At 42.7% G+C, this 12,922-nt stretch overlaps 3 protein-coding genes across 7 annotated transcripts; 1 reads left to right on the plus strand and 2 right to left on the minus strand.

Moving 5' to 3' along the window:
• Window positions 1-110: 110 nt before the first annotated feature.
• Window positions 111-4,353, minus strand: LOC120903853 (glycogen phosphorylase). The gene is made up of 5 exons (XM_040313507.1): window positions 3,943-4,353; window positions 2,877-3,108; window positions 2,495-2,791; window positions 752-2,358; window positions 111-666 (listed from the first exon to the last, which is right to left on the minus strand). The coding sequence occupies exons 1-5, from the start codon at window positions 4,183-4,185 to the stop codon at window positions 517-519; spliced, it is 2,529 nt and encodes an 842-aa protein (XP_040169441.1). The 5' UTR covers window positions 4,186-4,353; the 3' UTR covers window positions 111-516.
• Window positions 4,354-4,910: 557 nt separating this feature from the next.
• LOC120903855 (reticulon-3-A) lies at window positions 4,911-9,694 on the minus strand. 5 transcript variants are annotated; one of them, XM_040313509.1, is made up of 6 exons: window positions 9,038-9,694; window positions 8,405-8,440; window positions 6,348-6,555; window positions 6,055-6,263; window positions 5,844-5,949; window positions 4,911-5,773 (listed from the first exon to the last, which is right to left on the minus strand). In XM_040313509.1, exons 1-6 carry the CDS (start codon window positions 9,645-9,647, stop codon window positions 5,719-5,721), a joined length of 1,224 nt encoding a protein of 407 aa, XP_040169443.1. In that variant the 5' UTR covers window positions 9,648-9,694; the 3' UTR covers window positions 4,911-5,718. The 5 variants fall into 5 exon arrangements, with proteins under 5 accessions (XP_040169443.1, XP_040169444.1, XP_040169446.1 ...); XM_040313510.1 differs by lacking the exon at window positions 9,038-9,694 and adding an exon at window positions 8,547-8,851; XM_040313512.1 differs by lacking the exons at window positions 8,405-8,440; window positions 9,038-9,694 and adding an exon at window positions 7,338-7,679.
• A 744-nt stretch (window positions 9,695-10,438) lies between these two features.
• On the plus strand, window positions 10,439-12,922 carry LOC120903854 (serine palmitoyltransferase 2). The gene is made up of 8 exons (XM_040313508.1): window positions 10,439-10,778; window positions 10,843-10,960; window positions 11,048-11,103; window positions 11,183-11,337; window positions 11,424-11,569; window positions 11,655-12,199; window positions 12,277-12,539; window positions 12,611-12,922. Exons 1-8 carry the CDS (start codon window positions 10,686-10,688, stop codon window positions 12,825-12,827), a joined length of 1,593 nt encoding a protein of 530 aa, XP_040169442.1. The 5' UTR covers window positions 10,439-10,685; the 3' UTR covers window positions 12,828-12,922.

Here is a 12,922-nt window from a genome sequence, read left to right on the forward strand (position 1 = left end):
TGTCATCGATCTTATCGGACAATTTATTGCAGTGCTAAGGGAGCAAAATGTTCGCCGGATGTTTGTTGGATGCGATTTTAATGGTTTATTTCAAAACAATCTTCCCCGACATTCACTACCAACAACAGCATTTTATTCATAAAATAACATGTGCCGTATAACGTTCGACTGTGTGTTTTGAACATATAAGAGAAAAAGGAATAACAAAATCATCCAATTCACGTTTCTGATGCACTAAGAGCTAACTAAATCCCCATTTTGTGTGAGTGTGTGTGTATGTTAATATAATATGTGTGTTAGTGTTATGGTGTGTCGGTGGTTAGTTATATTGATGGCACCCTAGAAAAGAGTATATTGCAGGCTCAAATCGCAAAGCTAACTTATGCAACCTTCTTTAGATAGTCATTACGGGAGTATAATTCTCTATAATTCCGATCCGATGGTTGGTAGCGTGGTGCGTGAAACGGCAGTGGCGCAAACTTGGTTGACTATTTTACCGTTTTCCTTTTTAGCGCTCTACTTTGCAACGCCCGGGTTGGGCAGCTTTTCCCAGCTCGGTTCGATGCCCCAGATTTGTCGCGCATACTCGGCGATGGTGCGATCGCTCGAGAACTTGCCGCTCGTTGCAATGTTGTTGATGGACATCTCCAACCATTTCGGTTGATCCTGTCAGAAAATATGCAAGTTTTATGTTTAGTTTTGTGTAGTTTTCACCCAAATGCACACAACATGTATGGTACGCATCACTCACCTGATAGACGGCCGATACGCGATCTTGCGTTTTAATGTAGGAATCGAAATCAGCAAACAAATAGTAACGGTCATACTTCAGCAGCACATTGGCGATATCTTGGAACTCATGGGGATTACCCGGGCTGAAGAATCCGCCCTGAATCTGATCGACGCACTGCTTGATATCGGGGTTGGAATTGTAGTAGTCATAGGCGTTGTACCCACGGCACTTAAGATCCTCCACCTCCTCCACGGTCATACCGAAGATGAAGATGTTCTCATTGCCCATCTCCTCGGCCATCTCTACGTTGGCGCCATCCAGCGTGCCGATCGTAAGGGCACCATTGAGCTGGAACTTCATATTGCCCGTGCCCGATGCTTCCGTGCCAGCGGTAGAAATCTGCTCGGACAGATCGGCTGCCGGCATAATCTTTTCGGCCAACGTTACTCGATAGTTTTCGAGGAAAATGACCTTCAGCTTGTCGCCAACGATCGGATCATTGTTCACCACATTACCGACCGCGCAGATGAGCTTGATGATTTGCTTTGCAATGTAGTAGCCAGGGGCCGCCTTGCCGCCAATCATGATCGTACGCGGCGTAAAGTTGGCCGTTGGATCTCGCTTGATGCGATTGTACAGCGTGATGATGTGCAGACAGTTCAGCAACTGCCGTTTGTACTCGTGAATGCGCTTGACCTGAATATCAAACATCGAGGCCGGATTCACTTTCACACCATAGTCCCGCTCTAAAAGCTGCGCCAGCTTCAGCTTGTTCTCCTGCTTCACACGTGCTACGGCCCGCTGGAATGTAGGATCCTTGGCCCATTTCTTCAGCTGCTGCAGCTGCTCCAGATGCACCGGCCACTGGTCGCCGATCTTCTCCGCGATCAGATCCGACAGACCGGGGTTGCACAGCAGCAACCAACGGCGCGGCGTGATGCCGTTCGTTTTGTTCTGGAACTTTTCCGGCGTCATCTCGTAGAAGCTTTTGAAGATGTCCTTCTTAATAATCTCGGAATGGATCGCCGCCACACCGTTCACAGCGTGCGAACCGACAATGGACAGGTTTGCCATGTTGATACGCTTCTCGCCATCCTCCTCCACCAGCGACAGGGCCCGCATGCGCCCGAAATCGCCCGGGAACCGTTTTTCAACTTCTTGTAAATGCAAAAAGTTTATATGATAAATGATCTCCAAATGACGTGGTAGAATGGACTGCAGCATCGAAACCGGCCAGCGTTCCAGTGCCTCCGGCAGCACGGTGTGATTCGTGTAGGCGCAAGTGCGCACCACAATGTCCCACGCCTTCTCCCAGCTTAATTTTTCATCATCAATCAGAATGCGCATCAACTCCGGAATTGCCAACGAGGGATGCGTATCGTTCAATTGAATGGCCACCTTGTTAGGGAAGTCATCGAACGACGTTCGGACGGCATCGCGCGACCCAAACTTGGACGCCTTGTAGCGACGCACAATGTCCTGCAGCGTGGCAGCGCACATAAAGTATTCCTGTTTCAGGCGCAGCTCCTTGCCCTCGAAGAAGTTGTCATTGGGATACAGCACACGCGAGATGTTTTCTGCCAAGTTACGATCCAGCACCGCTTGAATATAATCACCATCGTTGACTGTAGGAAAAGAAGAAAAAGAAAAAAAGGGATTCATTCGAGTGCTCGCATATAATGGCAGCAGTTCAATCATAAACAACGATGGCAGGCTTTCAACAAACATCGAATGAAAAGGCCCCTTTGTATCTATACTTACAGAACTTCAGGTTGAAATCAATCGGCGACTTGGCAGACCACAGACGCAGAGTATTGACCACATTGTTTCCATACCCAGGCACCGGATTATCGTACGGCATAGCGAACACGGTCTGCGTGTCGACCCACTTCTTGCCCTCCGGTGTGTCGATCACGCGGCCATAGAAATGGATGGGGATCATGTACTCGGGGCGAGCCTTCTCCCACGGATTGCCATAGCGCAGCCAATCGTCGGGCTCCTCCACCTGTTCGCCGTTGCGAATCTTTTGTGCAAAAATACCATACTCATAACGAATGCCTGTAATTTGGAAATATTACAAGAAAAAAATGAATGTTACTATTATTACCATCGTACATAAATGCTGCCGTAACAATCGTCCTACCGTAGCCGTAGGCGGGCATTCCAAGCGTGGCCATGGAATCAAGGAAGCAGGCAGCCAGCCGGCCCAAACCACCGTTACCCAGGCCGGCATCTTCCTCCAGCTCCTCCAGCTCCTCAATGTCCAGCCCAAGCTGGTACATGGCTTCATCGCAGGACGTTTGAATGCCAAGATTTATCATGGTGTTTTGCAATGATCGTCCCATGTAGTATTCCAAGGACAAATAGTACACGCGCTGTTGAAGAAAAAAAAAAAAAAACAGTGGAAAAACAATACATTTTAATCGTTGTCGGTAAAAGTTGATTTAATTTACTACACGGAGGGTTTATAATCAAATACAACGCCGCGATCCGCTAGGAAACGGGTTTGTTTTAGCGATCGCGATTGTAAGACATAATAATTGGGTCATTGTTATCGCATGCACCAGTCAACTGTGCCATCGATTCCTATCACTATCACGCTAACTAGTGATAGTGGCCGCAAATAGAACAAAACAATCTCTTATCATGGTAGACACACACATATGATTCTGATTATCTTATTGGCAACCGGGCTAAAGGTTCTTGCCGAGGCGCCCCCTACGTCCTTGTGGAAGAGGAAGAGTTGTATTGCCCTATTTGTTCATTTAACGGTGGTCATTTTAATGATGATGATGGAACGATAAACAATGTTCCAACTGTAGATTAATCTTAAATATTGCACAATTAGTCATCCCGTTGTAGGAAAATTGGTAAAGCTTTGAAAAAACGATGGGTCATTGTTCACAATTAAAATGAAAAGTGGTACTAAATCAGAATAAAGTCCTCGTGATCACCACCACCACCATTCGTTATACAGGTTGCCATTGAGGCACTCGGCACACCGCCGATACCCACCCTTCTTCCTCCCCTTCACCTGTTCGCCGCCACCCCTTCTGTGTTCTATTCTATTCACTGACAACTAGAGGTCAAATATCGAGTTCATGGAGCACGACAAGATCGTTCGTGTTTGGTCGTCGTCGACTCGTAGGGCTTATCCGTACAGGAATTATGGCAACGAGAAGGAAGTGTGCAGGTACGAATTTCCTTACCTTGGGATCCTTCTCGTAATAGTACTGCTGGGTTCTGATCCATCTTGAAACCAGATGATCCTTCACCGTGTGAGCCAGCGCAAAGTAATAATCACGCACGGTGGCTACATTTCTATCCTTTACCAGCGTGTAGTGAAGATGCCGATTGAAATCCTTCTTGATCTCGTTCACATCCTCCAGCTGGGCGATGCCGCGCACACTGATTTGTTTCCTTTTATCGACGTCCGATTGTGGCTTCGACATTTTGCAGGAAGTTGGAGGATCTTGGACTTGGAAATATCTTTGCAAGCTACCGTTATGGGAAACCGAGACACTCACACACACACTCCACACGAACACGAATCACCAGAGGAATTGGAAGTCCGACCGCGGACCACTCTTCGAGATTAGTGTTCAGAAAATGGGATTCAGGCTGGTTTCGCTACATCTTCGGTCACCTTGGTGAAGGTCAAACATGCGCTGTGTTGTTTTTGTAGCTGTCAATACAAGAACCTTACAACAGCGCAAGAGAGTGTTTGCATTTGTAGTGTTCGATTCGGTGCGACAGCTGCTGTGTGTTGAAATTGATTTGATTATATCACATTTTGATTGCTAACGATCTTCAGCATGATGGTTGCTTTTGAAATTCTTAAAATGTTTGCATTTTTTATGTATTTCTACGTGCTTTCCCTTTGTAGATTATGATTTTTTTTTAAATATATAGCTGCTTTTATATACATACTAACGTAGCTGGAAAAGGGGTTACAATTATTGTAGCCTGGCTCGAGGAGACTTTCTTTCTTCTAGTGTACATTTTATATAACACTTTTCCCAAAATGAGGAACGGGAACTATTACCAAAATGAGGAACTATTATTACGTGATGGGTTAACCGATGGAGCAATCGAATAATTGGTTCTTTCATTTCCAAGCCCTTGAACACATTAACCCCCATATCCCAATGGCAACGGCTACACGGTATGAAAGGGATTGTTATTAAGATAGAAAGGTCTGTAGTTTTATTTTCTAGCTATGGCGAAACATTTACTGTAATGCAGATTATTTTATCCATATTTGAGATTTGTTATATTGATTTTTGTTTCCGATGTTTCTATACTTTAATTTAAGCATGTGCTGTAAATTCTACATGAAGTGTTGTATCGACCTCCTATAGCTTTTGCTCCTTTTTCTTCTGCAATCAAATCTGTCTGTCGTTACGGAAGGCAAGCGAAATTTTAAAAACATAATAATAAAACAACGACGATTTGTCAAAGTTTCGCGAACAACGTAATGATGGTGAGGAGTTTAACCAAAACCATGACATTAAGGCCGTGCCAATAAAGCATACGTAACGCTCAATTTCATTACAATCACACGCAATTTCAAGGTATGTTATATTTTCTTATGAGAGTAACACTATTTCTTACGCCAAGAATGCGAACCACATAATCTCAATGACGACTCTATTCGCGCACGCGACACATCCATAGACTTCTTGCCCCGACTTCCGCTTTTGTTCGTGTTCCATTTAAGAACTGCATTATTAGTGTTTTGTTCGGAAGTCTACGGTAATTTTAAATTTTGATTTTCACCTCTTGTAGTAAAACTCGTTCGATGATGGCATTACAAAGCAGATTCAAACAAAATAGGTGGCATAAAACTTCAAAAGCAAAGTACAAACAACAGCAAGTATTCGAATGCTAATAATATCTTTTTTAGCAACTTTTTCATTGATGACTCTTGTTGTGTCTGTCTGTGTGTGAGTGTGTGTGCCTTCAAACACGACGGCTACTTGGTTTTACTTAGTTTTCTCGGTTTCAGTTTTCTTGCCCAGTGGGACAGCTGCCTTCACTCTGCAAAGAAAAAACAGCAAATAATTGTTACGTATGTTCCAACTATACTATATTAAGGGTTTCATCTTACTTTTCTGTGATTTCCTGAATTTTGCTTCGAACCATCTCTAAATGGGTGTCAATGGACTGTTTGTTATTTTCGTAAACTTTTGGCAAGGTGAACAGAGCCACAAATCCTAGAATGATTATTGCAAATAGGACAATGTTAACACATTTGTTGTTTAATTAAAATCATACCGGTTTCAGGCGTTGGATGAGGAGCTCCAAGCAAATGCACTTACCGATCATAACGCATGTCATTCCATTGAACAGTGCTCCAACGTATGTCAACCAGTACAGCAAAACTCCAAATTTGATCGAATCTACGAGATCCTCTACCAAAAATAGGCGCCTTAATCCGGTCACTAAAGCGTTCACGTGAGCCACGGCAACGGTAGCCAGCTGTTGTACCTTCTCCTGCGACAAGGTAAGATCCAGTTCCAAGTAGTCCCTGTAAAAAAGGCAGTGTTTAAGCAACGCCTATTCTTATCTTACATGTGTACACATGCACTTGAACAATTGGCTTATTAATTACTTGAATGGGTGACCCTCGGAGGTTTTCTGCACGGCCTGCAGAACGTTCTTATAGATCCGGAATGAGATAGTTCCGAACAGTAGCAGCAAGGATAGGTACGAAAATACGCTGATCAGCGAGAACAGCGACATGGCCAGCAGGATGGCAAGGCCCCCTCCGAATACCACCGCCGATTTCTTTACATCACGCCAATAGATAAGAGATTCCACTGCAAAAGAAAGATAATAAAAGACAAATAATTGTGATGTCCACTGCTAACCTTCGCCAATTGCAGTAATGGTTTATGCACGGATGATTGACCAAACACACGTTTAGCTTATCAGCGCGGGCCCGGGGGCCCATATTGACACGTTGCCACTTGCTCGCTCGCTTGCTCTATCCTTTCTCGATCGACCAGCAAAAACGTCCTTTTTTACAGTTTTTAACCTGTATTTACCTGGACCGCGGGGCGGCAAATCTAGACGATTGTAATGGCCATTTCCATTGGAAACACGCGAATTTTGTCGTTTAACCATTTTGATTTCAGTTCTACTTCCACCGCGAATGTGTCGACGAATGCGAGTAACGAAAGACCAACTTCCAACTCAACACTTAATCCATCCTTCGTGCTTGATCTTCAAGCTTGGAGCAGTGTTCCCAAACTCTGCAACTGCTTTCATTTTACAGGTAGCAGGTGTCAAACGTGAAGCATACGTCTGGCATAAACCAAACAGCCAGCCTATGCTGCACCTATTCAGGTAGGCGCTGAAAGCTATTGTTGACCAAACACACACACATTTTGCCTGGCGGATTAATCTCACCAGTGGAAACGGATGCCCTTTTCCACTGGTGCAACACAAAACTATAAATAGTGTGTTTGTTTAATCGCACATTTATATTACAACCAAACGGGACACATATATCGTCTATCTAACCCTGTAATGTCTGTGGCGCGTGCTTTTACATAATTTTTTTTTAGTCTGTACTTATGGAATGAGTACCATTGCTTACATCCATCTTTGGTGAAATCAGAAGCTTCTAAAACCAGATATTCTGCTAAAACATTTTTCGCCATAGTTTCACTTTTCGGTAAGTTTGCTTTTTGTTGACAAAATATATGATTCACCACGGCGTTGTGCCGGTTGTGTGAAGCACGGCAAATTAAATTTGCGTTCAAAGAACTCTCCCTGCGGTTGTCACTTTGCGGAAAATTACTGCCCGGACCGCGTTAGAACTTTAAATGTGTTGCCGCAGGGTTCCGTTCAATGAAAGGAGAACGTTTATTTATAGCTTTACTCTTTTTAACTATATGTTAGTCACTGTTTTATTTTTACAGATCTTGGCTTTGCTGCATGATATCTGAAACGTTCGGGCGGGTAGGATCGTGTAGGCACACTTTGACAATCGGCATAATGGAAGATTTCAGCAATCTTTCGTAATACAGTGAACGCTCGATTTTCCCGCACTGTAACAATCGAATTCATTTTCATTACTTGATGTGATTCTAAGTACAGTTTTGTACTTTTTTGAATGATATTTTGAAATTCAGTCAAAAGCAATTTTTTTTACATTCGACAATTGATGTGTTAAATTAGTTCAATTAACTCGAGGAACTGTCAAATTTAGAAAACTGCGTATTCATGATTCCACCCTATAAGAGGTACTGCGTATCTCGGGGACTACCCGTAGGGTTTAAATTCACTGAATTATTAATGAACAATTGAAGCATTAAATTTGAAAAGCGGATTTTGCATCTTGACAAAATTTTTACTTGGTTAGCCTGTACGTCTCCACAGTTTTGTTGTAATATGTTAGTTAAAAGTTGTATTGACAAATAATTTAAATTGATACTTTTCGAACACCTAATTCCACAAAGCGATGGACTTAGGTTGACCCTTAGTTGCTTTCAATAAGCGTTAATTAAAAATGTCAAAAAAAGTGAATATGTACCAGGTTCTATGAACCAATATCAACAACAATCAATAGCAATCTTCAGCACATGCCCAACACTCGATTTAAAAAAATGACGTATTTATGTATTATTTGTGCATGCCCTCGGTTTAGAAAAAAGTGCTTACCTTTAGGGTGTAGTCTCGCCGGATTGAACCACGTATCTGTAACAATACAAGTAACAAAGACTGTTATTGGTTTGATTCAAATTAATTATTCGATATGTCATGATGTGATAGTTATTAACAATTTTAAGCTATCATTACGTACATGGATTCATCACACTGCAAATAAAAAGGGCTTTAGAAGATTGACTGCTTTCTTCCATTTGCTTGCTTATGCGTGAATGGCAAAATTCAATTTTACGTTTCGAAGTGCTTAATTCAGATGAGTCACACTTGATATCAAGGACAACTGCAGACACAAGTTTCGGTCAACTTAACCTAGCAAATAGTTATTTTATCACTTTTAGAGCGTGTGTCTCTCTATGCAATAATTTTAATCAAATATCGATTTTTACATTTCCCTTTGTGTGCATGCGAAATAAAACTCATCCGCCCGTTCACTGTTGCACAAATACTACTGACCGAATCTAGGATACGTTTTCCATGAATGCTTTGCAAAAGATAATGCGCAATCACCAGCACTGCGCATGCCCGAACTGTAGGCTCGAGCTTTTTCCCACGGTACCGGCATGCTAGTGTTAGAAGACGCATGATGTGTGTGGTTTTTTTTTTTTGCTAAATTTTTCTATTACTCACCCAGCCCGTAATCCTTAAACATTTGTTCAATCTTTATGCATTCCTCGGAAGATGTTGCGCAAGTAACGGTGGCTGCTACTGGCTCAGTAGTGTTGTTTTCTGTAGTACCATTCTTTTCTTCAAGTGGTGGTTTCATCTCTGGAACTGGAACTTCATCCGAAGACGGTGCAGAAGGAGCAACAGTAGCAGCTGACTCCTCGAACAAGGATGGTTTTTCTTCTATCTGCGGTCGTATGCTTGCATACGGATTCATGTAGTCACTTTCAACCTCATCCATGAGGTCAGCATTCGATGACTCATTGGCCGCCTTTCGCGGAGGTGCCGAAATTTGATCCACTACCGAAAATGGTTCGTCCTTATCATTTAACATTTCATCTTTGTATGTACTCTGGATCATAGGCATACACTCATCGAAAACATCACCATCTTTTGCTTTAACTTCTGGTTCGGTGTTACTGGAAAACATGATTTCCTCACGATTCTCTTCCATGCCAAATTTGTTGTTCAATGTACTCTCTGTGCCAAGAGTGGAACCAATATTTTCGAAGCTCAAATCTAGTAGAGAATTGTCACTCTTATCCTGGAAATTATCCATGGTTAAACTTTGCATATTTCTTGCTACCGTGTTCGATTCCAACTGTTCGTTCGTTCAGCAAGTAGCTCTGCTGGCTCAGGATACCAATTTTGCAAAGCTTCTCGGGGTGGAGGTGGAGCATGCGTATTACGATACTTTCAGGTGTTTCAGTTGTCAAATAAATGAAGGAAGCATGAAGCTTTGTCCGTTTTGAATGTTCATCATAACAAATAGCATGTAGCAAAAGAGGTGCTGAAAAATTGTAACAATTTAACTTTCTATAATAACTGCGAGTTAATTGAAAGAAAACGGTTTTTCAAGAGTTCGTGTTATCTTGAAAAAAAAACCGTTATCGATATAGGACTGCCTAATCTCTTTGCCTTGCATATGCATGGCTCGGCCCAAAACAGCTTGAAACCAGCAGCGTGGAGTCAGAATAACGTATGACTTGAAGAGTTGTTTCACACCGGACGAACATGGCAGAGTGTTCGTGTCTTTTTCATAAGATTGAGCTACAGCTGGACTGAGCTACGTTCGTCGAGCGCGTGCACTGTCAAGCTCGTCCAGTGTGAAACGGCTCGAGCGATTTTGTTGATCCAAGGAATGGTCCGACCTGACTACGCACTCTTTTTATTTGTTTGTGTGTATGTGTTTTCGGCGAACAACCAACCTGATACAGGGTTAGAAACTTAGTTGATATTATGCGATCAATCCATTATAATCACCATTTAATTGCGTTTTTCATTCATTTGCTAGTTCAGTTTATGTGTCAGTACGTTCAGTGTAACACAAATTTAAATTTACTAGAATATTATAAACCACTGTTCTACCTAGGAAAGGAATTACATACGGTTTAGTGTAGAGTAAAACATGCTTACAAACCCTGCATTACGAACCACGCACTAATACTAACACACAACGACACATTCGCAATATGAAAGAGCCGAGATTACAGAGATATTGGTCGCACCACCGTGTTTGACATTTTATAATTCAGTTCAGGTGCCGTGCGGTAAAAGTTAAGTTCGTGTTTGAAACGCGTCGTACAGGCGAATTATCGTTCTGTTATCTATTATGACTACCATAAATGGCAAACGGAACGGCGACATAATCCATCCAATGCGGACGCATGGCCATACTGGACCAAATGGAACCAGAAAACTGCATGTAAGTGTGGTATGAATCACTGTGCCGGATCCTTATCGTAACTAAAAACTTTCTATCGTCGCAGTACAATGGGCTAAACCAACAAATGACGAGCCATGAACAGCCCAAATCATCGTACGAGCAAGTTCCGCTTCATACTGCCTGTTTTACCTATCTTGGATTCTATCTGCTAATGATACTGGGTATGAACACACCTTAAATTAACCAGCCGAAATGTTGCGAAATTGCTTTGTATATAACATGCTTTCTTTTACACACGCAACACGCAGGATACATAAACCAACTGTTCTTCACACCGAAAGTAGCTACCGAAAAGCACAGGGATGTAAGTAAAGCGCTTCGACGATATTGTATTTTGTTCCATCAAAACGAAAGATTAACCAATGTTCTCTTCTTTTACGTAGGGCTACGTGCCGCTCTACGATGCGTTCGAGAAGTTCTATCTTCGCTATGTTTATAGACGTGTGAAAGATTGCTGGAATAGGCCCATTTGCAGCGTTCCCGGCTCCGAAGTCGTTCTGAAGGATAGAATTACGAAGGATTATGGCTGGTCTTTTGAGTGCGTTCTTTAGCTACTAGCCGCACCGAGTGAAGCACCGAGTGGAAAGAATGCATTTAAACGTTATGATTCACGCATTATTTCAGATTTACGGGCACGGAAACAAAATGTTTGAACCTAGGTTCATACAATTATCTAGGATTTGCCCAAAATGAAGGCCCCTGCGCTGATGATTCAGAGGAGTGCATTCGTACGTACGGTTTGGCAGCCTGTAGCCCGCGTAGAGAGCTCGGTAAGTAGTGATGATCTACAAAATTGCAATGTAATCCAAATATATACCTGTACACGTTATTGCTTTTTTTTTTTGTACAATGCAGGAACAAATCCGCTGCACACTGAACTGGAGTCTCTGACGGCAAAGTTTTTGGGCGTTGAAGACGCGATCGTTTTTGGTATGGGCTTTGCAACCAACTCGTTGAACATTCCTACATTAATTACGCCAGGCTGCTTGGTTGTTAGTGATGAGAAAAACCACGCTTCAATCATATTGGGATTACGACTATCGGGAGCCACGCCCAAGGTCTTCAAACACAACAATATGAACGATCTGGAGCGTGTACTGCGAGAATCAATTATTGCGGGGCAGCCTGGCAGCGGGAAGCCCTGGAAAAAGATTCTCATCATAGTGGAAGGTGTTTTCAGCATGGAGGGGTCCATCGTAAAGCTTCCGGAAATCATTGCTTTAAAAAAGAAGTACAAAGCCTACGTTTACCTTGATGAAGCTCACAGCATTGGAGCTACCGGACCGTCAGGCCGTGGTATTTTAGAGTATTATGGTGTAGATCCTAACGATATTGACATTTTAATGGGCACGTTTACAAAAAGCTTCGGTTCTGCGGGAGGATACATTGCGGGCAATAAGGTAAGTTCCATTCGCACAGTTGTGGCAAACGACAAATCTTCAAAACCCCTCTGTGTCAATCCCTTTCTTTTTTTCAGAAACTGATCAACTTTCTAAGAGTACACAGTCACGCTCATTGCTATGCAAGTTCCATGTCTCCTCCGGTAACGCAGCAAATATTAACTTCCATGAAAATAATTCTTGGGCTCGACGGATCATCGGAAGGCCAGAATCGCATTTCGCAATTGGCTAGAAATACGCGCTACTTCAGAAAACGCTTGGCACAAATTGGCGTCATTACCTATGGTCACGAGGATTCTCCTGTCGTCCCAATGCTTGTGTATCTGTTTTCTAAAATTGGGTAATTATGAGCACCTCACACACTCGATAATGCAAACTACTAATGCCTTATTTCTCTGTTACGTTTTGCAGAGCCGTGGTTCGAACATTGACCTCCAAGAATATTGCAGTGGTCGGCGTTGGCTTCCCTGCGACCCCAATCATGGAAGGACGAATTCGCTTTTGCCTATCGGCTGCGCACACAAAGGAACAGTTGGACTACGCACTCGCCGTCATCGATGATATCAGCAATACGCTGGGCTTAAAGTATTCCCGTAAAGCTAAGGACTTAAATCCCATTCCGTATTAACTGGACCATTTCAGAAAAAAATATGTTGTTTTTATTCATTTAATGTTCTATGCAAGTAACATATTTGCAAATAAATGCATGGTAGTAGCTTTGAA

Source organism: Anopheles arabiensis, chromosome 3 (genome assembly GCF_016920715.1).
Source record: "Anopheles arabiensis isolate DONGOLA chromosome 3, AaraD3, whole genome shotgun sequence".
Taxonomy (NCBI): domain Eukaryota; kingdom Metazoa; phylum Arthropoda; class Insecta; order Diptera; family Culicidae; genus Anopheles; species Anopheles arabiensis.

Bases quoted from the DNA above. Each gene is read 5' to 3' on its own strand.
- LOC120903854 (XM_040313508.1), top strand. From the start codon at position 10,686: ATGACTACCATAAATGGCAAACGGAACGGCGACATAATCCATCCAATG. The intron at 10,779-10,842 runs GTAAGTGTGGTA...CTATCGTCGCAG, and splicing joins ATGGAACCAGAAAACTGCAT to TACAATGGGCTAAACCAACA. The intron at 11,338-11,423 runs GTGCGTTCTTTA...GCATTATTTCAG, and splicing joins GATTATGGCTGGTCTTTTGA to ATTTACGGGCACGGAAACAA.
- LOC120903853 (XM_040313507.1), bottom strand. From the start codon at position 4,185: ATGTCGAAGCCACAATCGGACGTCGATAAAAGGAAACAAATCAGTGTG. The intron at 3,109-3,942 runs GTAAGGAAATTC...TTTCTTCAACAG, and splicing joins ATTACGAGAAGGATCCCAAG to CGCGTGTACTATTTGTCCTT. The intron at 667-751 runs GTGAGTGATGCG...ATTTTCTGACAG, and splicing joins GCGTATCGGCCGTCTATCAG to GATCAACCGAAATGGTTGGA.
- LOC120903855 (XM_040313509.1), bottom strand. From the start codon at position 9,647: ATGCAAAGTTTAACCATGGATAATTTCCAGGATAAGAGTGACAATTCT. The intron at 6,556-8,404 runs GTAAGCACTTTT...TTTCTTTTGCAG, and splicing joins GGCGAGACTACACCCTAAAG to TGGAATCTCTTATCTATTGG. The intron at 5,950-6,054 runs GTAAGTGCATTT...TAATCATTCTAG, and splicing joins AATGACATGCGTTATGATCG to GATTTGTGGCTCTGTTCACC.